The sequence below is a fragment of the Silurus meridionalis genome, chromosome 28 (assembly GCF_014805685.1).
Source record: "Silurus meridionalis isolate SWU-2019-XX chromosome 28, ASM1480568v1, whole genome shotgun sequence".
Taxonomy (NCBI): domain Eukaryota; kingdom Metazoa; phylum Chordata; class Actinopteri; order Siluriformes; family Siluridae; genus Silurus; species Silurus meridionalis.
The window spans coordinates 8686307-8712669 of NC_060911.1; the positions used below are offsets into that span (position 1 = coordinate 8686307).

The 26363-nt window shown below is 38.0% G+C and overlaps 1 protein-coding gene across 34 annotated transcripts in view; it reads left to right on the forward strand.

The window, feature by feature from the left end:
• The window catches only part of LOC124381468 (receptor-type tyrosine-protein phosphatase delta-like), a 434510-nt gene that overhangs the window by 346667 nt on the left and 61480 nt on the right, over positions 1–26363 (forward strand). For 13 of the 34 annotated variants that reach the window (XM_046843111.1, XM_046843112.1, XM_046843125.1 and 10 more), the window contains 9 exons: positions 11133–11321; positions 14030–14038; positions 14766–14783; positions 17404–17514; positions 19298–19309; positions 22526–22795; positions 24183–24764; positions 25077–25222; positions 25831–25975. In XM_046843111.1, coding sequence (XP_046699067.1) covers positions 11133–11321; positions 14030–14038; positions 14766–14783; positions 17404–17514; positions 19298–19309; positions 22526–22795; positions 24183–24764; positions 25077–25222; positions 25831–25975 — 1482 coding nt within the window. The remainder of the gene's footprint in view (positions 1–11132; positions 11322–14029; positions 14039–14765; positions 14784–17403; positions 17515–19297; positions 19310–22525; positions 22796–24182; positions 24765–25076; positions 25223–25830; positions 25976–26363) is intronic. The other 21 variants (XM_046843124.1, XM_046843126.1, XM_046843130.1 and 18 more) reach the window with 7 other exon arrangements.

The following is a 26363-nucleotide window of genomic DNA, read 5'->3' on the forward strand; positions in this document are numbered from 1 at the left end:
GTCGAGGTTATAGGTTACTAAAGCAGCCATTTTGGTTTTGGCCATATGGCGCTGCATTAGCAGTCCCGCTACGTGACGAGGCAGCACGATTTATCATAAGGACACTGTCATCTTTCACACCCCAGGGCCCTGTTCATTCTTCCACTTCCAAGGCCAGGACCTCGGAGGAAGTCTGTCTCTACGTCTTACATTTGTTTTTGTTTTTTTCTGCCTTTCCACATTTTTGTTTTTATGCTTTTTTTTGCATAACACATGTTCAGCCTGTCATTGTTGGGAAACAAATTTTAAGTTTTTTACTTAATGCTTAAGTTTTTAAAAAAACACACTCATATTCACACGTGTCACCCCCTGTGTCAGCTGATCGTTCACACCTCAGCCATTACTCCCTTCATTCACTCCTGTGATAAGAGATAAACCTCAGATCGATGTTGTATAAGCCTGAACCGCCTTCCCTTCATCCGCCTTCATTCAGCTTTCCGATTGAGGTCGTGCAATTGAGCAATCCTGCACTGCTGCCAAAAAAATAAAAAAAATAAAAAAGCCAACACGGCCTCCTGTCGCACCCCAGAGGAGAGCCATGTCTCTGAGTCTTTGTGTGGTCAGAAAAGCTCTTATCAAACGGGGGGATTGAGATGAACGCAGCCGGGCCTTAAACCTTAAACCTCTTTGGCCTGGCGCTTCACACAAAAGCGGCAAAGCAAGCGGAAAATATAAAACGGATAGGTGTCATACTCGAAGAGTTTCCCGCCATTCGGCCACATTGGTAATCCGACAGTTTTTCAGCGGGAGGGATCCCATGAACCAGGCTTCTGTAAGGAGATTGTATACGCTCAAAAAGCCAAAAAAAAGGGGGCAACAAAATATATCACATTATAGCCTATGGGTAAATAATGACCTCAGCCTTGTGGGTGAAAAGTCTCACTGTGCTGACACACACAGCGAGACGGAAAAAAGGTCCCGCATCGCTCGAATATGCGCAGTGCCGATATTACAGCCGGGAGAAAATAAGCTCAAGATATATGGTTTTGTCTTCAGTGCTGAAGCTGAAACTTGAAATCCTTTTGAAAATCCAGTCCGCAGATATTGCAGCCGGATATAATTGGAAAAGATCAGCACTAATTTTAGCACAATTTCCCTGCAAAATAAGCAGAACTTCCCCGACTCGTTCAACCTATTGGATCAATTCATTTAGTTCGGTTGCTGAGAGATATCACTTCTCGCGCTTCGCGTGTTAGCGGCACGCTAATGAAACGGCCCCAGTAGAGATAACAGAATTAACTTCCTCCTCTACTCTCTCCACGGCCTCACTCATTCTCAGCTAAACAAGCACGGCTAAGCTAAACAGGCTAAATAGCAAGTAATCATGTTTGGATGCTAGCCCAGTTCATAGAAAGTCAATTAGCTTTATTTAATTAGAAGGTCCTCTCAAGGAGAATATTACTTCTGTGTAGTTAGCTATAAATAAACGAGAGGTCTTCTCATTGAAAATAAATATATATAAATAAATAAAGGTGCCGTTTATGATCCGGTGAAATTAGAGCACTAATGTGTAGAATATGTCTTTGGTTCGTCTGTGCACATATTACAGATTACGCTGATTGTTACAAATCATACACGTCAATTTAATGGCTCCGGGTTAACCGCTTCCCTGGTTAGATACGGAATGCGAAGGCTCATTGGTTGAGATCTGGTTTCATATCAGTACCGCTCACTGATTCCTTCATATGGGGTATTTAAATATTAGTTTATTTGCATTACTTCTTAATTCTTAGATTTATGGATCACAGATATCTGACTAACAAGCGATCATGTACACTGCTAAGATAATTTTAGCTCATAGTTAGTTTTTATAGTAGTAAGGTTGATTCTGAGGTAAATATTTTTTTTATTTGTTTAGAAAGTAGCGTTTTTTGTTTATAGTTTTCATAAAGTTAGTGTCATCTATTAGGGGTATACCGGTACATAAAATCTAAGGTTCGGTCATGTTTAACATCGTTTGTTATAATTAACATTTGTGAACATTAACAGTTTGCATTTTGAATAACAATTTTAAATAAAATATGTGCTTGGTTTAAAAAAAATAAAAAAATAAATAAAAAATCGTAAGTAATTGATTAAATAAGCACAAATGCAGCTGATAAATAAAATTAAATACATGTTAATATTTGTTAGACCCAATTCGGTTAATACAGATGTGTGTACAAGTCTTTCTTCTTTTTTTTTTTTTTTTTGTTATTAAATAATTTTTTAAAGATGTGTTTTACTTAAAAGTTTTTTAGCAGATTTTAGCAAATGTCTGCATTTAAAAAGCATGCAAGATACAAGTTATTTATTCATTCAATTTATTTATTCAAAATTAGGTCATACCTTCCTTTCATCCTTCGTTCGTTTATTCATTCCATCGATATGCGGAATTGTCAGGGATTTTTCCTTTCAAGACAAATTCTTGAAGCTGTACATAAAACGCAAGAGAATCCATATCCATATATACAATCATTGGCGATGACAGGAAGTGGCAGCAATTTCACAGATTCACGTAACAAAATTGGATTTTTTTAATATAAATCGTGTTTCCGGTATGGATCGAGTAGCCACAGTGTCGCTGTGCTCAAAATGCGTGGTGGAGACAAAAGAAAATTTTCGGTTGACCATTTAATATATTCGTGAGGGAACTCAGATTGTAACTAAGTTCCGCACATAAAAAAGATTGCATTCGGTACACAAGTGCACCGAACCGAGAGCCCTGTACCGAATACGGGCACCATTACAGATATATTATCTGGTAAATAGTAGCTGGATATTTGCTTCTAGTAAATGTAATATGTTTGTGGTAGATGCGGATTCGCTTTTGAATGGATTATTTTGCTTCCCTATTAGATTGGCTGAAATTTGTATATTTAAATATATTTTTTAATATTCAAATCAGTGTTCTTTATTGAAAAAGCAGACAGGAATTAAGCTTTTTTTTTGTTGTCAACCTAGGAGGCTGTTTCCAAATTTGCCTATAAAACGTAGTTTTGAGATCATTTTATAATTAAGATAAAACGTATGTAATAACAGTAGCAGTTTATTGCGCATATTAAATAGGCTCCTTTTTTCAGCTGTTTTTTACTCTGTTCTTTTCTCTTCTTTTTATATATTTCAGTTCAATTTTTCCCTTCCTCGTTGCGTGAAGCAAGTACGTCGCTTCGCTGAGCAATACTACATCCGCTCGGTGTATTTTATATATTCAGTCAGAAGTCGAAATCCGAGCCTGGGCTCATTACCAGAACTGCTAATCGAACAGTACGCGATAAAGCCGCCTGCCGCTCGGCACGTGCGCGATATTACTTCATTTATGCATTTTAATGTTTTCGTCAATAACCCCTGTGTTTTCAGAGGCAGCTACGACAAACACTGTGTCGCGAACACAAATTAATTAACAATAATTGGTGGTATTTGCTTAGCATTACGGGCTGGAGGAAAGTCGCCGCTGCCGGCTGCCTGTTCTGGCTGTTAATCAGCAGAGGTGCTGCAGTGAGCCACACTTTAATTTGCATGGTGATTTATAAATGTAATGGTGATTAATCTTTGTGTGTGTGTGTGTGTGTGTGGGTATGTATACACTCAAAAAATACCACATTCTGTTCATTTGAGAGGTCTCCACAAGCAAATCTAATGTACGCAGTGTTTCCCCTAAGTGACCAGCTGTTGCTTGCTGTGACTTTGTCAGGTCTTTGAGAGTTTTAATGTGGATAGCCTGGTGTCATACTCACCCGCCATGCAATATGCAATCAGATATGGGCATTTTCCAAAACGTGGGTACACGATGTGAAATATAATAGCTGTGACCAATCACATTTCTGCACGTCTCTTCTTTCCTCCAATCCAGTCACACAACTTGTCCCCTTTAGGATTATGTGATTTATATCGTTTACGTTGTTTGGATCGTTTACGTTGTTTGTTTAAGTGTTCCACAGTAATTCCACAGTATATACTTGCTCATTGCTTTCTTAATTCACATTTACATTTACGACATCAATCGGAGCAACGTACAGAAGTGCTTCGAGTCTCCATCAAAGAATACCTCAACACTGGTTCACTAAGCTGCAGATTTACTATACAATCAGGCTAAACTCTGTTGAGAAGTGTTCTAGCACACTTTATTTTCGTAAAGCATGAAGACAGAGAATGAACAGGGGGGGAAGTGCTAGTTTAAGTTAATGTTAGGGTTAGCAATGTAACTTTTTACATTGGAAGTCATGAGCTCAGGTTTGGGTTCTAGAAGTGAAGAAAAATGTCCATGGACAATTACAAAGAACAAAGCAGCCACCACTGAGGAAAGTAGTACTTGAATGGTGGTGGTGCTTTCCACTTTATTTTACAGCTAATTTTTTAGATGTTAGAAATGATTTGATGTTAGAAAGTTGCGGTGAGAGCACAGCTCAGCCTTGATACAGCACCCCCGGAGCACAGATGGTTAGGGGCCTTGCTTAAGGACTCAAGAGTGGCATCTTGGCGATACTGGGGCTTGAACCCCCGATCTTCCGATCAGTAAACCACTGAACTACCACCGCCACAACTCCCACAGAAGCCATACATCAGCCGGACTTTCCTTATTAAAGAAAAACATTTATTTACTAACCATTACTTAGCGGAGCATGTGATTCGATGTCGTACCATCATGCCTTGTGGGATTGGTCCATGGGTTTCGTCGAAAAGCTTACGAAATGTGTAATAACAACGAAACCTTGCAGGGATACTCTAAAAACATTATCTACTATGAGAATAGAAGTCCTACCTGTAGTTTTCAGTATGCAACAAATATATATATTTTAATTAATAAATAAATAAAAGGAAGGTTGCGAAGGGCAAGGTTGGTCGCAGATGAACACTAATACCCAACTTGTTGTCATCGTGGTAATGCCATGATTTTTCTAAGCATAACAAACCGTTTCTCAAAGCTTCTTGGTTACGGTTTCTAAAAGAAAGAGAGGGCGCTGGATGAACCCCTGTTTTTTTGACCATAGTTATACTGTCAGCTACGCATAAACCCGCAGTGATAGATGTTAGCCGTGACTTTGATGAGTCTTTGAGGTTTCCTGTCTCTCCTAGACTCACGCAGAGAAAAGTAAAATGGTAGTTTTCCATAAATCATTGCTATTCCTTCCGTGCAAGAAAAAAAAAAACCCACAGCATCCACGCTGAGGAGCTCTGAAACGCTCTAAATATCACCTGAGGCATTTTGGAGCATCTTGAGAGCGTGAGCTCGCCTTGATTGACGTACCAAACAGCTGGAGGGCGCAGCGTCCTACGGCCAAATAATGTTTCCTCCTGCGTTTTTCACACGGGCGAGAAAAGCCCGCAGCCCCAGGATTTTCAACACAAGACTTGAAACTTCAGAAGAAAATAAAAATCCATGAATCCATCAGGATAAGCGGTGTGCAAGTCTGAATGAATTATGTTACACGTTATGTATGGATTTATTTATTTATTTCTTTATGCTAACAACTTGCTGTTTCAAGTCATCTAATCTCCGCGGTTCAGGCGTTTGTGCATGCGCTGATTAGCAGAATGAATTGCATATTCATAACATTTCCTATAAACGATACAGCATTCAGCGTTATCGCGTAAAACATCCACCTTAACAGGGTTCGACTTTTATCTAAGAAAATAAACAAATGACCCCTACAACTGGCAGATATTCCTGAGAGGACGTTATAATAACGTCAGTAACGTGTGAAGCGGCTCTGCTTGCTGATACATGCCCTCACGGTGTTGGCAGATTAAGTTGGAGGCAGAGCAAGCAGAAGGTCAAAAATTGATTTCTAATAGCAAAACAGTGCTCCCGGGCTTGTTGTTTTCCGCACTCAGATGAAGCTTTAAACCGTGCATTCATCGATTTCTAACCTGCATGTATTGTCATTGCGTTCTGAGTTGCCGGCAGGCCTGAATTCAGCCTAGTGCAGTTCAATTAGGTGGAATTTGACTCATATTTTGATGCTGTATTTACTTTACTCACTAAACCTGCAGAAACACTCTGTGTATATATAGAGGAAAAAGCTATATATAATCATTAGCTATATACTGGCTTATTGGATGACTTTTCAAAGAAGAGTTCACCTTTGAATAGATGTGTGTGTGTGTGTGTGTGTGTGAACAGTGAACAGCAGAGTTCATTTGTCTCTCTGATTTTTTTTCTGTGTTTTCTGGTGTTTCAAAGCCCAATTTGAGGTCTTTCTCTCTCCTTTTTTATCGGCGTCACCGGGCACTGAAACAGAGCGCACTGATTAGCCTCATCAGCTACAGGTGTGCTTCTTACAGCTCGATTCATTCAGCTCCGCCCTCCGAACCGGCACTCGTCCACGGGACCACTGCAGCATACATATATACTTTATAGATCATACATTATTGTACTGTAAAATGCTTTATTTTGCTAAATTATGCGCTGTAATTTCATAAGTTATTAACCAATTACAGTATACAACCTCGTACTGACTTTTCTATAAGACTTCTGGCTAGGCCATGTTACAGGTTATGATCGGGTCATCAGAAAGCATCTAGCATATAAATCTAATATAAATAAATCTAATATAAATATATATGCTGACAGGATAAATCCTGACAGAAAATATTTTACACATTGGCAGATGTGAGGTAATTTTCTTTATAAGTAACCAACCAATGATATAAAACAAGGAAGTAACTTATCACTGTTAAGCACCACCTTAATAACGTTCAGTTTTCAGGTCCTCTTGAAACACAAATTCAATGTTTCCGAGCATTTAGCCTGTTAACATATATGACTATTCTTTAACAGCAACCTTTAGCTATCTAAACAAGCAACTTTTCAGTGTTGACGCTGATTAAAGTTAGCCAGCATTGTTTTAACCCACATTTCGAGTTACATACAGTATGTACATAACTAGACCATATTTGGAAATCCATGCATGAGATGTTGATGCTTGTGCAGGAGACAGTATTTTATGAATAGTCCTTCTTAAGACACTGATTTTAGTGGACACCCATCTCAACCTTTTTACACATACACACCAAGTCTAGCTACAACCTCCAGCAAGTCTCAGCTCTCCATAACACCATTTTACCTGCCGTTCCTCTGTATCGAACACTGTCTTCAGGTCAGCTAGTGTTACAGTTTCCTCTAAAAATCCTCAGAGGACCTTTTCGGCTGCGTTGCCATTTTCCCCATTGCTATTTTATACTGCATTGTACCTGCTTTTCTAGGGCATGGGATTGATTGGAAACTTAAGATTGCAATTCAGATCACCTCCAACTCAGACTGGGATCTAAAGCAGACGGGGATCTAAGCCGACTAAGATGAAATCGTAGTCACATGACCGCTTTTACTTTTACAGTATGCATGTTTTATTGTTTAATATCGAGAATTATTAATAGTATACTTTATTGTATGACCGTAAAAAGTGATGCACCATCATAAATGCACAAGTTTCTGAAACACTGCAACCACGGAGTCTAACGTGGCTGACACACTTTCCCAGGCTGCTGCAAATCCCAAATTATGAGATCAGCTGAGCAAAGAATCAGCGTGAACAAATCTGAATAATGAATGCAAACGGAATAAATGGCGCGATAATATTTAATAAACGTGATTACATTTCTCGCAAAGAATAAACCGGTGAGTCAGTAGACAGAGACGGCATTAAAAGCCGAGTATATTTACCTCTAATCACAAGCAGACATAATTCTGTGCTGCACCGTTCCATCTTTGAGGTTTTCACCCCGCGTCTGACGGATGGCGGCGCGACTACAGAGCGCACGGTTTTCGAAAAAAGCCTCAGATTTCTTCCACCGATACTTCCGCACTTGTAATAATTGAAAGCCCTCTTTGTTGTTTTTGCTCGGTTGGTTTGTGCAAAACATTTCCTCGTTGCGTTTGCCTTGGCGTCGCATTATACAGCCGTGCAACTACAAAGCACAAACCACACATGGAGTTCAGGAAAAGTGTGCTCGAGTTTACCAGAGCCAAATCATTTCCACGCAACTGCAACAAGCTTTTGTTTTTTAACTTCTTTCCCATGCGCTCTGATCAGCATCAGCATGAAACTGGGCCTTGTTTTTGTCAAGTTTGTCCCCTGTTAATTGTCATGATGTTCTTAGAAGTTTATCAGAACTTTAAAAATGAGTTCCTGCACAGGTATGGGGATAAAGATTTAGGATTTTTAAGGCGTCTGCTTTTAAACCTAAGGAAATAAAAACGAAGGATGAATGTTCTCTTATTAAAGTATGATCCTGGAGATTAGGATACTATATACATAGAATGTAAGTAATTTTTCATCATGGGAATCCTCTGGTTAGCAAAGGGCACTTGTACAGGTACTCAGCTAACTAGCCATAATCTCTTGTGCTTAATTAAGCCAGGCGATATACACTATATTCCCAAAAGTATTGGGTCACCTGACCTTTCCTGCTATATGTGTTTCTTTTCCAAAATGTTACCACAAAACTGGAGGCAATCAATTGTACAGGACGTCTTCAGATGCGCTGGAATAAAATTTGCATTCACTTGAACTTGGAAACCCAAACCTGTTCCAGCATGGTGATGCCCCTGTGCACAAAGTGAGCTCCATGAAGATCTACTTTACTTGCTTTGGAGAGGAAGATTTTGAGTGGCCTGCTATAGAGCTCTGATCTCATCCCTACTGAACAGCTTTGGGATGAATGGGAACGCTGACTGCACCTCAGGTCTCCACCAACATCAGTACCTGCATTAACACCTTTGTGGCTGATGAACACAAATATCTATAAGCACACTTTAAAATGTCAAGTGGAACAACTTCCCAGAAGAGTGGAGGGAATTATAAGAGCAAATTGGGACTAAATGTGGGATGCAATACTCAAAAATTACATACTGTACTTATGACCAGGTGACCCAATACTTTTGGCAGTGTAGTGTATCATTCTGAGTGAATGGAGCTTTTTAAAGGCAGCTTGTTAAAGTTAAAGGTTAAATCTGTGTATTAATGTGTCATCAATACAAAAGAGTTTTGGTACAGTACAATAGTTAAGCATGGCAGGAAAGTGAACTATTGGGCTTTAATAGTGTAGAAAAAAACTTTTTTTTGTGGAAATCTCACAGGTTATGAAAAAAGGGCAAAGGCTGCTCCGTCTTTCGTTCTCTTGCTCAGATTGCCGAGATTGGAGCTCGGCCATGACAATCGTAGCACGTTGCTACTCATGCAAAATTAATGATGGGAAAGTCTCCAAAACACCAAAAGAGAGAGAGAAAGCGTTTAGAGGAAAGGTTTTAATTACCCGTATCAAAAACAGGAAGACCGATGCTCCAGGTACTCGAATTGTGCCATCACTATGCTAACCACATGCTTGGTTATGTTTACATCACCCTGGCTACCATACCTTTGGGCAGAATGTGTGCTGGATGTAAAGTGTGTGTTTTCCTCGTGTCAAGCGCGTGTGTGTTCTCAGCAGGGTGTGTGTAATGTGTTTTTTTTTTCCTTGCCAACACTGTTGTCGTCCTCAGTGAGCTCTTTGTCCAAAGCCCTCAGGGGCTGTCAAGGGCTTATCTGTGTTAGATTGGGTTTGTTTAGCTTGTGTATGTGTGTGTGCATGTGTCTGCGTGCGTGTGTGTGTGTGTGTGTGTGCACGCACACTCGCCTTTAGATGATGTTTGCCATGCTGCGCCACTTATCTGATTTCACATCTCACAGAACAGAAACAGTGTAACTGTTGAGCACAGCACAGCAACTCATTTACACACACACACACACACACACACACACACACACACACACACACACACACACACATTTCTAATTAGGACTCATTATTGAAGTACAATAAAGCATAGAGATTTGTGCCAGCTTTTATAACCATGGTAATAAATGCTGATAATATTTTCGAGCTGAGGTGGAACACGAAAGCTACAAAGAGCACTGAAGGGTTTACGGAAGAAACAATAATGCAGACGATCCAGTCTCTCACCAACCCTTTACATTATGTGTGGAATCATCTGGCTAACACGGTGTTTAGTGCACTTGTGACAGGAAGTGAAGTCACACATCGATAATCATCACAGTAACATAACCACAAAAAAAAGGAAAAAAAAATTAATTCAGCATTTAATCACACACAAGTAATAAAATGTTTATATATATATATATATATATATATATATATATATATATATATATATATATATATATATATATATATATATTAGGGCAAAATTAATTATTACGGCACTAATTGTATTCATGTAGAGTGCATTTCTGTTTCTGTTTTTATTATTTATTTATAACAAATATAAATTAATTAATTTAAAAATAGGTGAAATTAAAACCTTTAATGCAACACACATTTATTCATGACGTCGTTTCTTTACTCGGATATAAAATAATACTAATCATTTTTAATCACTGAACATTTGTTTTACTGATGCGCCAAGTCTCAAATCAAGTAACAAAATTTCCCACGATGCACACATCCGGCAATTAAAACCGTCCGTGTGGAAACGTAGCAAAAGTTGATTAGAGTATTAAACACTTGAAAAGTATTAATTTGAGGTACATTTAGAACAGATAAAAATGTCTGATTAAGTTGCGATTAAATATTTAATCGATTGTATATATATATATATATAATTACATTTAGCTGTGGTTCTTAAGAAAATGGAAACAAATTTCCAGTCATGTCCAAGTTTATTTCTATAGCGCTTTTAACAACAGACATTGTCTCAAAGCAGCCCACTGCCTATACAGTAGAAATACACTGATTTTAGATGTATTTATTTATTAAAACAGTTTAAGCGATAGTTTATACTTGAGAGATGTTATTTGAGACCATGTGCTGTATGCTTTAGGATCAAATATTTTGTTTCTGATTTGCACTGATTTGGCTTTTTTTGCTTGTTCTAAGAGAGGTGGAGTCTTAGTGATTAAGGCTCGGGGTTTCTCATCTGATAGTCAGGGGTTTAAGCCTCAGCTTGCTCTCTTGGAGCCCCCAAGCAAGGCTCCTGACCCTTACTGTTACAGGGGTGCTGTATCAGTGCTCTGACCCCAGTTTCAATCCTTTAAAAGCATCACATTGTTCAATGGTAGAGCATTGTAACGTTTTGTGTGTGTGTGTGTGTGTGTGTGTGTGTGTGTGTGTTCCAGAGGACCAGCTTCCTTCTGGATTCCCCACTATAGACATGGGTCCTCAGCTGAAGGTAGTGGAGCGAACACGCACTGCCACCATGCTGTGTGCTGCAAGCGGGAACCCTGACCCCGACATCTCCTGGTTTAAAGATTTCCTCCCTGTTAACACCAGCAACAACAATGGCAGAATCAAACAGCTCCGATCAGGTAATTTCTTTCCTCCTTCTGCCAAATGAAAAGAAACCCAAAAAATTCTGTTTTTTTTTTTTACTTTTCACACCTGTTTTTTTAATGCTTTTTCTTTCAAACTTTCTTCTGTGTCATCTAGTCCATTATATTTTATGTCGATAATGCCATAAGCCTTTCTATGTTGAGTGCGTGAGCGTGCGAGTTTTTGTGAGCGTGTGCGCGCGCGTGTGGGTGTGTGTTTATACGCCCATGTGTGTTGCATTCGAATCTATTATTTTGTTCAACGCTTCCATTATTACCCATGACTCACTGCTGTGACTGCACACTTAGCAGGTTTTATACCATCATAGTTATTTTCTTTACTTGTACCTTCTACTGATCCATCGCAGTAAGTGACCAGCCATACTTGTGTCTGTTTCTTTTCTATTTTTCTTTCTTTTTTTTTCTTTTTTTATTTCTTCTCCTAAAATGACTAATTTTCAACATTGGGCTTCATTCAGAACAAAGGACCTCCTCCCCTCCCTCTCCTTCCACATGGTTCATGCTGTTTTTTATTATATTCCTCCGACATAATGACCAACGGCGAGTCCGTGTGGGACTTCTAGAGCAATCCCAGAGCAAGCTGATTGAAATGGCTGTTGTATGACCTTGGTCCATGTAACCCTGCGCTCACACTAGCGTGAAATGTTTTATTCGCTGCTGATTGGTTGTTAAATGCAAAACGATTTGTTGACGAATGTCTCTCAGTTTCCACTTCTCTTGAAAAAAGTGTTTATTGTCCACAAAAATGAAAAACTGCTGCAAAAATATATATTCAGCCACCGTGCAGTCAAATCTGATGGGTCAGGGGGATAGGTTTTTGATTGCAGCAGCTCTGATAGGGTTATGTTTATGCTCTTATTAATATGCTACAGTTTATGGACAAAAGTATTTGGACGCCTGACTTTCAGAGCGGATCCTGCACTTGAAAAAGACAGTCTAGATCTTAATATATCACACAACAAAACCATCAGTGGCGAATTAACACATACAACTCGTAACACATAACAAATTCTACTGCATATGGAAAGAAGTACTGTGGCACCTGACTTTTCCAGCCACATGTTTGTTCTTTTCCAAACTCTTATCAACAGGATGTCTTTCATTTCATGCAGTAGCATGAAATTTCTCCTTCACTTGAATTAGCAGACCCAAACCTGTTCCAGCATGACTAAGCCAGCTCCATGAAGATTATGCTTTATATGGGTTGGAGTGGAAGATCTCCTGCTATAGATCTCTGACCTCAACCCTATTGAACACCTTTGGGATGAATTGGAACGCTGACTGCACCCCAGACCTCCTCACCTCACCTACATCACTACCTGACTTTACTACACCCTTGTGGCTGAATGAGCACAAATCTCCACAAGAAGAAACCAAAATCTAGTGGAACGTCTTCCCAGAAGAATGGAGGTTATTAAAACAGCAAATGGGGACGAACGTGGAATTGAGATGTTAAAAAAAAAACATACCAATGTTATGGTCAGGTTTTGTTTGATAGGGTGAAGGTTTCTTTAAGCTTTTTTAGACGTATTTTGTAGTGTCGGGACTTTTCTGTATCTTCAGGATGTAGCTTTGCATTTGTCTGTTTCCTTAAATGTGTATGTAAACAGATAAATCGCAGTGTTCTCAGCTGCTGTGGTTTGAAATGAATAAAAAAAAAACTTCTCATGTTACAGCCTCACGTTATAGTCCTTAGTTAATAATATATAGAGAAAGTTCCATTTGACCTTTATATTGGACATTTTGTGAATGGCATTAAATCCAAGCTATGTAAAAAAAAAAAAATGTATAAGGAAAAAAAAAAAAAGAGAGAGAAAAAAAGACCCTCTCCAAACTTTCGAAAAAAATAAGAACTCAAACCAGAGTAAAGTGTAACTTTGTGATGTCAATAGATTTTTATAATTGCTACAATCTACTAACTAATAATAAAAAATTGAATAAACAAAAATAAAAAAATCAGACCAGGTTAAGGCCACGCCCATATGCCAAAAAAATGGGGGAAAAAACACAATAAACACAAGAAAGACAGAAACTGGAGGAGACATAAGTAACATCTAATGTGATCGCAGGGTTGCATTTACACTTAACACTTCTCATCAGTTTTGAATCTTGGAACTCTGGAGTTGATGATAGCATAGCGGAAGATTTTCCCATAATGCCATTGTAGCCACAGTAGTGTGTCGGTGCCGTTGTATCTAGCGTTCCCCCTCGGCCCCTTTGTGATTCTTTGCTTTGCTCAGATTTTTGCTTCTCTTGTGAAATGCTTGTGCAATTCCCCTTACACTCCCTGTCCCTACCAAAACAAAAGAGATGTATTTACCTAGTTTACATGCCAGATAATTCGTTTGCTCTATTAGCTAAGGGGAAAAGTATTTTCCTAAATCCTAATCATTTGATCTGTGTGACCGCTTGACTCTTGTCTTGTCTTCACTAGTCGTGTTTAACTTCCTTTCTCTTGTTGTGAGCAGCACTGTGTGACATATATATATATATATATATATATATTTAACCCTATTATTCTCCTTTGTTAACATGTTCGCCTCTTATTCTGCTGTGCAATAAAGTCTTTAAGAGTTAACTGTACCAAAAAAAAAAAGAAAACAAAAAGCTGTTCCTAAACATAAGGAATATAATCATATTTTCTATGCTGTCTTTCTTCTCTCCGTATTTTTTTAAATCTCCAGAGTCTTTTGGTAAGTGCGTAGCTCTGAAGCACACATCACCCCCACTAATGTCTCATGTCTCTCAAACTCTTATTAAAATGCATGGCATGCATTTTACTAACAGTTAGCACAGTTAACAGATGTATAGCAGACACATATATGTGTATTATTATTATATATACATTATATTTAAAGACATACAGAACAAGTCACACGCACCTGGTTAAGGACACATAAAACGAATTGTATTGACTAAACAAGGACAAATGAGCAAAGATTTTTCGAATGTGTCCCTCCATGTGTGGACGTCTCTTCTATCACTGACTCACTTCCTTCACTCCAATCCCCCCCTTTTCCTCAGCACCATAGTGTTTTATTTTTTTTCCCACACAAGGTTATAATCTTAGGGTGTCCTAAAAAAACAACACAATCCCTCTAATCTATTTTCAAAATGGCACCTTCCTTGTATTTAACCAGTATCACACCTTCCAAACTGCTTCCAATGATAACCTTCCTGTTTTTCTGTCAATAGAGGAAATCAATCTCTCTCTCTTTCTTTCTTTCTCTCTCTTTTCTCTTTCTAAAGTACCTTCATTTTTTTACATACTCTGTTTAAAAAAAAAAAAACAATAATCAATCAAACAAACAGAGAAAAAAAAAAGCTAATTTGATTCTTCTTCCAAAGCCCCCAGCCTCCTTCCTCTCGTACTAATGCTTCTTCTTTCCAATCTTATTTGCATTCATATTATCCACCCAGGTGGTACTCCAATACGAGGTAAGAGAGCTGAACCGAAGTTCACAGAATGAAAAACAAAACTTCATTCTCGCTGTCCTTCCATCCCGTCCGCCTCCATGTATATGTCTCGTCTCTCCATCCCAACACTCTGTATCATCCCTCGCTCCGTCCCTCCCAAAAAACCTCCCAAAAACCCCACCCAAACCCCCCCAATCTTTCTCCCATCTCTTTCCGTTTCCTCCTTCCATCTGACCTTTGCGTATCTGCTTTCATTCCTCAATTAATTTTTTTTTTTTTCCAATTAATAAATTGCGATATGCTTACTGTGACACAAAGAAGCATATCCAGTGGCGTTTTTTCCTTTTTTTCCCTTTAAATTATTTTTCTTTATTTTTCTTTATTATTATTGCTTTTGTTCTGTCTTTCTTTTTGGCCATAGCGACTCATGTGTCCCTCTTTTTGTCCAACTAAAACAACCAAACATTTTTCCCCCCTTAGCTGTTCTTGCGCACTCGTGCCATACGATGACGGACTCACGGACAACTTCTCGCCTCTCCTCTGCCACGAGAATTTTTTTTTTTTTTCACGAAAAATTACTGTCTATTTATCTTTTTTCAATTCTCAGTCTCTGTGTGCTTTCCTCTACCTGTACCCTTCTCTAAAAAAAAAAAAAAAAAGCCCAAACAACCACTTTTTTGATAAAGTTTCTCCGGTGCTTTTTTCTTCTACCACCTTTTTTCCTTCTTACTTTTCTTGGGTTGAAGGCTTTCCTTTTTGACGTTTTAAATTTTTTTTATTCTTCAGGGTTGGGGAAAAGCTAACAAAGGGTCTGGCAGAGCAAACTGAGGTGCCCGTTTTGTGATTTTTTTTTTTTTTTTTTGTCGAGCAACTCAGGAGGTGGAGACGTGGTTTGATGCTATATATATATTTTCAAAAAATAACAAAAGCAATACAGTTTTTCCTTTGGTCATGTGACACCACACTGCTGATCCCATTGGTGGATTTTTATGGGTGTCGTTTGTAGCTTTGAACAAGCGATGGCAGTGGTTGGTTGATTTCTTGTTGGCCATTTTGACCTGAATTTTGACCTCTAATGCACCTGCGTTTTATTTTTCAGCTAAGGGTTGTCAAAAAAGGTTGTAAGTTGCACTGACATACATTTCTTGACTTGCATGTCAATCATTTTGGGACAGAAGGTGATGTAATGGTCTGGATGATGATGAATCTCCTAACACAATTTTTTCAAAGCCCAAGCAGCATTTTTTTTTTTTTCTGCGCAAAAGTTTTTTGGGTTCTTTTTACGAGTCATGGGCCATCTTTGATTCATTCGAATGTATGATTGGCTACGGCAAATTTTTGAACCTTTTTTTTTTTTTTTGGACTGTCCTCCCTGGTTATGCTGCTTTTGTATACTGTAATCCTTTTTTTCGTTTGATCCATGCTGCCCTGAAGCAGTGTCATTCATCCTCTCCCATGCTGAACAGTCCTGTCAGGTGTTGTATATTGCAGGGCTCTATTCTGTCCCTTTGAATTTCAAATCCCTTTTTTTTTTTTTTCAGTTTTTTTTGTAATTGTACTGGCAATGCTAGCAAATAGCATCCAAGTCACGTTAAAGTAAAAGCTAAAGTAAGTGCTTTAGAAACCCTGCAACATGTAGACTGTATGTTTTCCTTTTCCATCAATGTGATTTTGTACAGTGTGTTGTAAGAAAAGAACGATTCCGTAATTTGCGTAATTTGTGTCGCCTCAAACGTCTACTGCAGTGCACATTCTCAACAAACAAACAAAAATGTAAACAAAAAAATCAACACAATAAAAATTAAATAAATACAATACACTGTAGGCATGTGCTGATATTACAGTTTCATATTGTTTTAATTTTCCATTCTATTATTATTATTATTATTATTATTATAGTATAAAATTAGTACCTTTTTTACATAATTATAAAAAAGGAACTTTTAATATTAATTGACTTTTTTAAGCAGTTCAATCATTCTATTTTAGATTCTTAAAAAAAAAAAAAAGAAATGATTTGATTTGGTTTTATGTAAATCATATGAATATCAGCACATGCCAAAGTGTTGAACCTGAAATTATATGAACATTTTATTGAGCTAAAATGGCCACAATTGTATGACAACAAATAATAAGGCACTGCATTAGAAATGACAGAGCGATTGCTCATTTTTACAGCAAGCATTTGAGAAGGTTTGTGACTTTTTTATCTGTTTTATTTTTTATTTTTTTATTTCTTTATTTTAATTATTTTATGGTTCAGCCTGATTCCAGCCGAAATCAGCAGGTGGCTGATTTAATGTCTTTAGTCACTGCTTCAAGTGTTTATAACAAATCGCATAGGAACAGTTAGTTAATGTTTTGCATCTTCATATATATATATATATATATATATATATATATATATATATATATATATATATATATATATATATATATATAAAATATATATACGTATATATAAAATTAATTAATTTCATTTTCTTTTATTTATTTTTCTTATATAATACAAAGGCAAAAATGTGAGAGCGAGAAAACAATATGCCGATGTGACAGGGATTGTCAAAAACGTTGCTTTGCTTTGTCTCCTGTTTTTCACCTTAACACCCGTATCTGCCCCATACTCTTCCCTGCCATACAGGAGCACTGCAGATCGAACAGAGCGAGGAGTCAGACCAAGGAAAGTACGAGTGTGTTGCAACTAATAACGACGGCACCCGCTACTCGGCTCCTGCCAACTTATATGTCCGAGGTAGGAAAGCCCGTGGGGACAACTGTGTTTTTATTACAGGACTAGTGTACTGTCAATATACTGGGTATACAGTATAGAGTGAATTATCATAGAATATTGAACAGAAATGATCCAAATGAATGGATCATTGGGTCCAAAGTTTCCTGCTACAAATTTTGTAAGTATGTTTGTTGCATTTGACTTTCCCTTCTGGATTTATTTATTTTTTTATTGTAGTGTATGCTTTTTTGTTCGTTCTCCCAATTTAATGCCACAATTGCCTGGTGTGACACTAATTACACTGACCCCTAAGCTTGCAGCAGGTTTATGGGTTGTACCCATGTTTCTTTCTTTTTTTTTTTTTTTTTCCTACAGCACGACAAATCCAAATCTTTCTCTTTTTTTTCTTGTCTGACAACAGAGGGGGAAAAAACTTAACTACAAATTTTCCATTAAAGCTGAATGTACTTGAGTAGAAGTGTGCAAAAAAAAAAAAAAGGCATTTGTTCTAAATGTTACGCTAAAACGTAATTTCTGAACACTAAAAAGAAGCAAAGAAACAAAGTTTACTTCTTTTGAAGCAATTTTTTGTTAGTGATTTATTTCTTTAACTTCTGGTGAAAACTCAAAGCTTAATGTTTCTTGATCAATTTAAACTATCTATAAAATGAATACAATTTTTGTGTATATTGAGTATAACAAAATTTGTTTTATGATATATACTTATCGTAATGAAGAACCAAAAATTTATAAACTTTTTTTTTTTACATTATTTAAGATTATGGCTGTTATTTTATTAATAAATGTATTGACTTTAATAAATGATATGAGTAGAATTTAAATGAAAGATATTCGAGACATTTGATGTCCTATATGGTGTATCAATAATAGTAATCTGCTTACACAGCAAAGTCAATAACGAACGATATTGTCGTTTATTTAACGAAAAATTGTATGTTGCAACTGTAAGTTATGTGATTGTTGTTTTGTTGTAATTTAGCTTGCGGTACAGCGCAATATTCATTAAGTTAAAACCTGAAAAAAAAAGGCAAGTAAAAGAACTTGGGGGCATGAAATCACATAAAACAGAAAATATACCCAATTGTTTAGCTTTGTAGCTTATCAAATTAACACACTTCTTCACCAGTATTGTTTTTAGACTTCTAGTGTTTGTTTATGGATGTAGTGTAGTATACACAGCAGAGGTGATATACACTGTAGGGACAGAAGTTTGTGGATACCTGACTATAAAATTGTGTAGCGCTTTTTAAACAATGTTGGAGTTTGCTTGTGAAGTCAGTGTTCCATATCATCCCAAAGGAGTTTAATAGGGTTGAGAGCTCTATAGCAGGAGATCCTCCACTCCTACTCATGTAAAGTCTATCTTCATGGAGCTGGGTTTGTGCACATGTGTATTGTCATGCTGCAACACGTTTGGATCTCCTAATTCAAGAGAAATGTAATGCCACCACATCCAAAGACGTTCTATACAATTGTGTAACTTGAAACCTGTGGTAACAGTTTGGGGAAGAACCACATATGGCTGAAAAGGTCAGGTGTCCCAATACTTTTTTTTTGGTGTTAAGCCAGCTCTTATGATTTTGCTGTGTGATATCATAAAATGTTGGAAGTTTTCTTTTATTTTTTTTTATAAAGTGTAGGTTTTTCTCGGAAATACGAAATGGCCTTCCTCTAACAGATGTGTATGAGTAGCAGTTGTACATGGCCTTTTTACTCTCTCTGTGTTTCCCCTGTTTTTTCTCCTTTTGTCATTTCATTTTGTTCCGCATCAAAATTTTCCCAGAGCTGCGAGAAGGTTGGTGTTTTTTTTACTTTCTAATCATCTCATTGTTACTGAACTCTAAAGCCAAAATAGTATCTGAAGTAGCTGCCTTGAATTGCAACACGAAACTGCCACCACAGCTGTCACAAATACAACTGAAATGAATGCACGTGTGGTCTCTTTTTATTATTTTTTTTTTTTTATTCTCGTTCTGGTTCCTTCTGTATTGTTCTGTCATGGATATGGTCCACTTTATCCCCTTTTTGTTGTTGTTCGTTGTGCTGAATGCACATGGCCTTGGCTATTCGGTTTAACTGTCTAAAACATGCCGCATGTCAAGAGAGATTGTGTGTCGTTTGCCGAACGCGGCTTCTGCATGATGAACAGGTGCTGCTCCTCCTCAGACTATACCCCTGCTAGGTCTTAATGTCAGTGTTTCTGCTCAGTTCCTCAATCCAGCTCAGTAATCCAACAGCTACTGTACATTCTTATGAGTTTAGTGACGGTTTTTATCAAATCAGTAGTGTGTACATACTATACAACATACCTCTCATACATCTCTCATATAGCTTGCATTTATTTCTCATACAATCTCATATATCTCGCTTACATCTCATATAGATCATATATATATATATTTATATATATATATATATATATATATATATATATATATATATATATATATATATATATATATATTGCATACAACTCATATATTTCTCATACATCTCTCATATAACACTCTTATCTCATACTTTTCTCATTTATATTTCATGCAACACATTCTTATATCTCATACATTTCTCATGTATTTCTCAGACAAATCTTGTGTGTCATTTAAAAAAAAAATCTAAAATTGTCTAGACGTTTTTGGTGAAATCTCAGTTTATAAAAAAGAAAAAAAGACATGATCTTTTCACCATAAAGCATCTAGAATTTTGAATTTTGAATTTTGATTTTGTTGAGTATAGAAAAGTGAACTTGTCAATTCATCAAGCAAAGAATGAACCACCAGTGTAACTCTAATTCATACCCCAACCCACCCTCCCACCCCCCCAAACTCCTCCTTATACCCCTCTGATTGGTCTTTGAATAATCTGCCAACAGGAAATGTTGTTTTTTTTTTTTTCTTGGGTTCTCTCTCACTCAGAGCACGCTTTAAAGCCCCTGCCTCGTTTGTTTTAATGAAAACTGAAGGGCAGGCGAATCTCAGCCAAGGCTCTAATCCACCGTGCCCAGATCTCCTGCTCCTGGCTCCGTGAAGGATTTTCTCTCTCACACACTTAATGGGCCACTAATGAAAGAATGATGTATGTCGAGCATCATTCGGCAGACTTGACAAATGTAATGGCATTCAAATGAACGGGATAACATTATGTCTTCCGGGAGCGGGCTTCAATAGAATATTAATTAAATATAATAGGAGCGAAAAGTTGTATTTAATAATGTAAGAATTCCTCTCCGGAGGAAGAGCTTGGCGTCTTAAGCCGAACGAGGCTTCATCAATTGTGCAGCTTTTTATCTCGCTCATTCTGTTCCTGCTTTTCTTTTTCTCTCTCTATCTATCTCTCTCTCTCGCTTGCCACTTTTCTTTTTCAAACTCCATCACTCCCACTAAAAAAAAATATGTTATTATACAAGGAGTGTAGTTCTTTTCCCAATATTAGTCAAAGTTTATTTGAACTAATGTATAAGCTGTTTTGAAAGTGACCCAAAGATGAGAGGATCTCATTCCTACACTGGTGAGTCATCAAATTCTCTCCCACCATCGCAGCCTTGAAAAAAAATGAAAGACAGGGAAAAAAGAAGAATGACATAAGCATGGAAAATAAATACTAAATCAAACAAAGCCAGTTTTCTTATTTCATATTGTCTTTAAAGACATTGTTTGCTGTGCAGAAACACTGACAAATCTGTGATTTAAGTCCCCAAATCTCCTGGCTTGTTCTGCCTGAGCATCCCCCTGTCCTCTGTGTTTGTTATGATGCTACTGGTCTATCCTGAATGAGAAGCTCGAACCCACTTCCTGCCTCTTGTCTAATTTCCTATCTTGCTTGTTTACTAGCTTCCTTTCATTCTATCCTCCTTATAATATTCGGAGCCCTGTCTGGCTCATTTTCACAGATAATCCTGTTAATTTCCTGTAACATGTCGCTCCACTCTCCTTTTTTTCTTTTTTTTTCCTCCTGCATATTTTTTCTTTTCTTCTACCATCTAACTTCTTTCTCTACAACTAGCCAGAGTTCCACTTTTGTCGCCATTTTAAGTTTTTTAATCCATCTCCAATTTCTCATTTCTTTCAAGACCTCTATCCATTTTCTGTACCATGACTGCCTTTTTTCCTCCAAGCATTCCTTTCCCCGGTTTTTTGTCAAGTGTTTTATGACTGATGTTGCAATGTGAGGCAGCACATTCCTGCACATCACATGGAAGAACGCAGCATCGAGGTCAGGCATGCCGTCGCTCCTCCAGTCCCCACCCCATGTTGTATCTTACATGTGGACTGGAATGGAACAGTTTGTGCATGACTTTACTGTATGTGAGAAAACATACCCGCTGCTGAAACCCTTTTAGAAATGGACTTGTGTACGTATGTGTCTGTGTTTGCTTCTTGAACTTTCCATCAGCTCATCAGTACTAGAGTTATTCATGAATCGATACGTCGAAACGGTTTAATGACAAGCATTTGGAATTGTCCATTCGAATTCGAGTTGGTAGATATGCACTGTTATAATGTAAAAGATATATTACAGTGAATTTATATGTGATGCTCTCTGGGAGAACCCTTTGCATGTTGCTGTAGAATTCTGTCAAAAAATGTGGTTTTGGCTTTTTATTTTTTCAACCTATAAAATACATTGATTGCTAAATTTCATGAAACCATAACAATCTTTTGCTAAAGCTAGATGGATTTTTTTCTTAAGCTCCCTGCAAAGACCTTGGATGCTTTCTAAAAGCTGGTTAGCTAAATGCGATTTCTTCAAATGGTGAATGTCACACATTGTTGCTGGATACCGTAGTGAAATGCTTTGTAATCAAATACTAAACTATCAAAATGTTGTTCCTGGCTTGCAGTCGAAACCAGTTTTCGGCCTTTATTGCAGTCCAGGAAAGTCTGTATAAAAATTTCACCATGTGAGGGGTTTTCCTCAGACCAGCACATGCTTATAATCTAAATCAACGCAAATAGCATTGGTTTTTTTCTTTCCACCTCAAGTTGCTACATCTCCATATATTACCTTGCAGTTCGCCGGGTTCCGCCACGTTTCTCAATCCCTCCCACGGATAACGAGATCATGCCAGGGGGCAGTGTGAACATCACCTGTGTGGCAGTGGGCTCGCCCATGCCCTATGTCAAATGGATGTTGGGCTCAGAGGACCTGACCCCGGAGGACGACATGCCCATAGGGCGAAACGTCCTGGAGCTCACGGACGTTCGGCAGTCAGCCAATTACACCTGCGTAGCCATGTCTACACTGGGTGTCATTGAAGCAGTGGCACAGATTACAGTTAAAGGTACTGGCTTTAAAATAATCAACAAGAAAATTGCCTCAGCGATGCAAGGATTTGACCTTTTCAGTCTAACTAAAGCAGTAATATTATGTCTCAAGCTCTAAAGTAGGCAAAACTATGTATTTCAGTCAGCATAAAATTGCAGGATTGAAGTGAACTGTTTAGTCTGCGCAGTAGCATTTGTTGCTTTACACAGATAAATAAGTTGCTTTGTGAAGTTAGAAATATTTACATTCACGAAAAAAAAGGACACATACCCGCGTAGCCACACATCTTTCCACCAGACACAACAAAGCAGAATTAGTCACAGTCTGTCCCAGGCATCTTCACGTTAATGGGTGATGGCCTCCAGAGAAACCACATCGCCCCATATCTGCTCCCTTACATTATACTCACTGAAATAAAGCTATAAATCACACTGAGTACACTTTGTGTTACCTCCTAAATAAAACTGGATACAATGCATGTCTTCCAGCTGGACTCTGCCAAAGCTTTAGGCCTTGTTTCTGTTTTACATTAGTTGGATCTTGTTCCAGTGCACTGCTTCTGTTTGTCTGGGGTGAAGGGTAACCTTCAGCTAGCACCACTCCTCGAGCAAATACAAGCTTCATGAATGCTAATAACTGTGTCCCCGCTCAACACTTAGCTCACATTTAGCTGCCGAAGCAATTCATTTTGCACAATTTTAATGTAATTAGAAATCATAATTCGTTCATTTCTTTTGGTTTTTAATCATTTTAGCCTACAATATATTTGAAAGCATTTACAACTATATACATGAATTTATTTTAATCTGCTCACTTTAATACTGTCATTATTTTTTATTTATGACTACATAATGTTTTAATTTAAATTCGCCAATCATTTCTTTAGTAGTTTTATTAGCAGTACAGGACAGTGGTATGAGTACAGAATGCTTCTGTTTTAGTAATATGACAGCTGTCAGTTCAAAGTCCAAAAATGCTTAAAAAGCCAAAAATCACTGTAGCTGGAACTAGATTCTAGATTCTAGATTCAGTCTAAATGGTGTTTAAGAAACAATCAAGCAGGAGTTCTAGAATTAATTTAACTGAAATCCTAGTATCCGTTTTACTAGAGATCTAATATCAGTCTAATTGAAGATCTAGACTCAGTCTTTCTACCTTTCTTGAATCAGTTAAGCTCTAATGTCATTTAAATAGATCGAGAATCATATGAAGTTCTCAAATTGGTTCTAGAACCAGTTTAGCTAGAATGTAATTCCAGAATGAATCTAGATAAAAGTCTAGAAGTAGCCTGTAAACAAGGACCTAAGCACTTGGTTAGCAATTGTTCATTTCAATAATGTTTTAATTTGCATCAGTTCCATTCACATAATTAAATATAAATTAGCATTTTATTATCATTCCAGCTTTACCCAAACCACCTGGTGTTCCCGTGGTAACGGAACGCACAGCAACCAGCATCACGCTCACATGGGACTCTGGGAACCCGGAGCCAGTTTCATATTACATCATTCAACACAAGTCGAAGTATTCAGAAGACTCGTATAAAGAGATCGATGGTGTAGCCACCACTCGCTACAGTGTGGGTGGCCTGAGCCCATACTCCGATTATGAATTCCGTGTGGTTGCGGTAAACAACATCGGCCGTGGACCCTCTAGCGAAGCAATAGAGGCCAAAACTGCTGAGCAGGCACCCAGCACAGCTCCTCGCCAAGTCAGAGGTCGTATGCTAAGCGCTACAACAGCTATTATTCACTGGGAAGAACCTGAGGAGGCTAACGGTCAGATCATGGGCTACAGGGTGTACTACACTATGGATCCTAGTCAACATGTCAATCAGTGGGAGAAACAGATTGTCCGGAATGCTAACTTTCTCACCATTCAGGGCTTGACACCTAATAAAACATATTATATCAAAGTTTTGGCATACACCTCTGTAGGAGATGGACCTCTCTCCTCTGACCTGCAGATCATAGCCAAGACTGGAGGTTTGTATTGCCCTCTTGATGTCTGGTCTTTTTTTTTTTTTTTTTTTTTGCCTGAATTGAAGCACCAACACTTGAAAATTATGGACCTTGTGACAGCACAGTCAGAGAAATGTCAAACAATATATTCTCTAGAAATGTAAACAACCATAATCTCTGAGGTCAGATTATTTTAGCTTCAGATACTAGTCTGTGGTTATGGTTAAGGTCTAGCCTTAGCGCTAAGATAGAAGTAGAAGCATTTTTGTTGTTGTCAGTATAAGTGTATGGGTGTTAAGCAGTCTTCCATTACATTTTAAACTGTTGGATTTGCAGTTCCATCTCAGCCGACAGACTTCAAAGCCGAAGCCAAATCCGAGACGAGTATCCTTCTGTCGTGGGTCGCTCCTCCACAGAGTGGACAGGACAGCCAAATCACTGGATACGAACTGCTTTACAAGAGAAAAGATGAGAAAGAAGAGGTGAGTCAAAGTAGCCTGATAATGACATGAGCAGTTAGCGATCTGACAGGACCAGTCTGTGTTGAGAATTTGTGCCGACTGAATCAATTCAACTCAAGACTTATTGGGTTTGAATGTAAATTCAGAGTAACAACCAAATTTGCCGGCAAGATATGCAAGTACTGTCAAAAAATGAAATAAAAAGACTTTAAGAGTGGCTTCATTACCTGCTGTCAAAAATCTCTGGAATTATTGGTAAAAAAAATTTTATTTTTGGAAGATTTCAGGCTTAAATATAACGACGTGGCGACTTTCATAACACCATCGATTTAGTCCTTAAACTACAACCTTATTTTTTTGCACCTTTTTAAAACCGAGCATCCTGATGAGAAGAAGGGAAAAAGACATTTGCCTTTGGTTTCACCGAACCACAACGCAGTTATAATTGCAATTCCACTGAACACCAATAAAGTTCAGGTGGTCAATGTTTTTTCAAAGTTATTTCATTTCCTTAAGATTCACATCCGTTGCTTTGCAACTAAAAACAACCTGACAAAACTCGTTTTGTGCACGTTTCATCCATTTATTCTGTTGTCTGCGTAGTCAAGACAATACTTTTGTTTCTCCAGAAACGTGTGAGCTTTGAACCCACCACCACCTACCTCCTGAAGGATCTGAGACCCTTCACCACCTACACTTTTCAACTTGCAGCCCGGAGCAGGCATGGCACCGGTGCTTACACCAACGAGATCTCAGCAGAAACACCACAGACACGTAGGTCCTTTTCCAAACTCCTGTCTCCCTCTTGTAGAACCATAAGCCTTCCATTTTCCCAAGCAATTTATCCAAGATAGGTTCGATCTCAACTTGAAATCCTTAAAAGACTCAGATAAGGAAAAGGTTTTGGAAAATGGAACTGTTGAGAATAAAATCTCAGGCCCATACAGGTTTTAAGAGTTGAAATATGCAGCCAAAGTGACTTCTTGTATGGGCACTGAGCTCAGTGAGGTCAATCGACAAGGACACTTGGTTGAGTACAAGCCCACCATGACAGAAAAATTTGTTACATTAATGATGCCCATACTGTGGAGGGGCGGAAATACCGTGCCTTGTCTTTTGACGTCGTTTGTCAGCTGACCCCCACCCCGTGTTTGCATTTGCA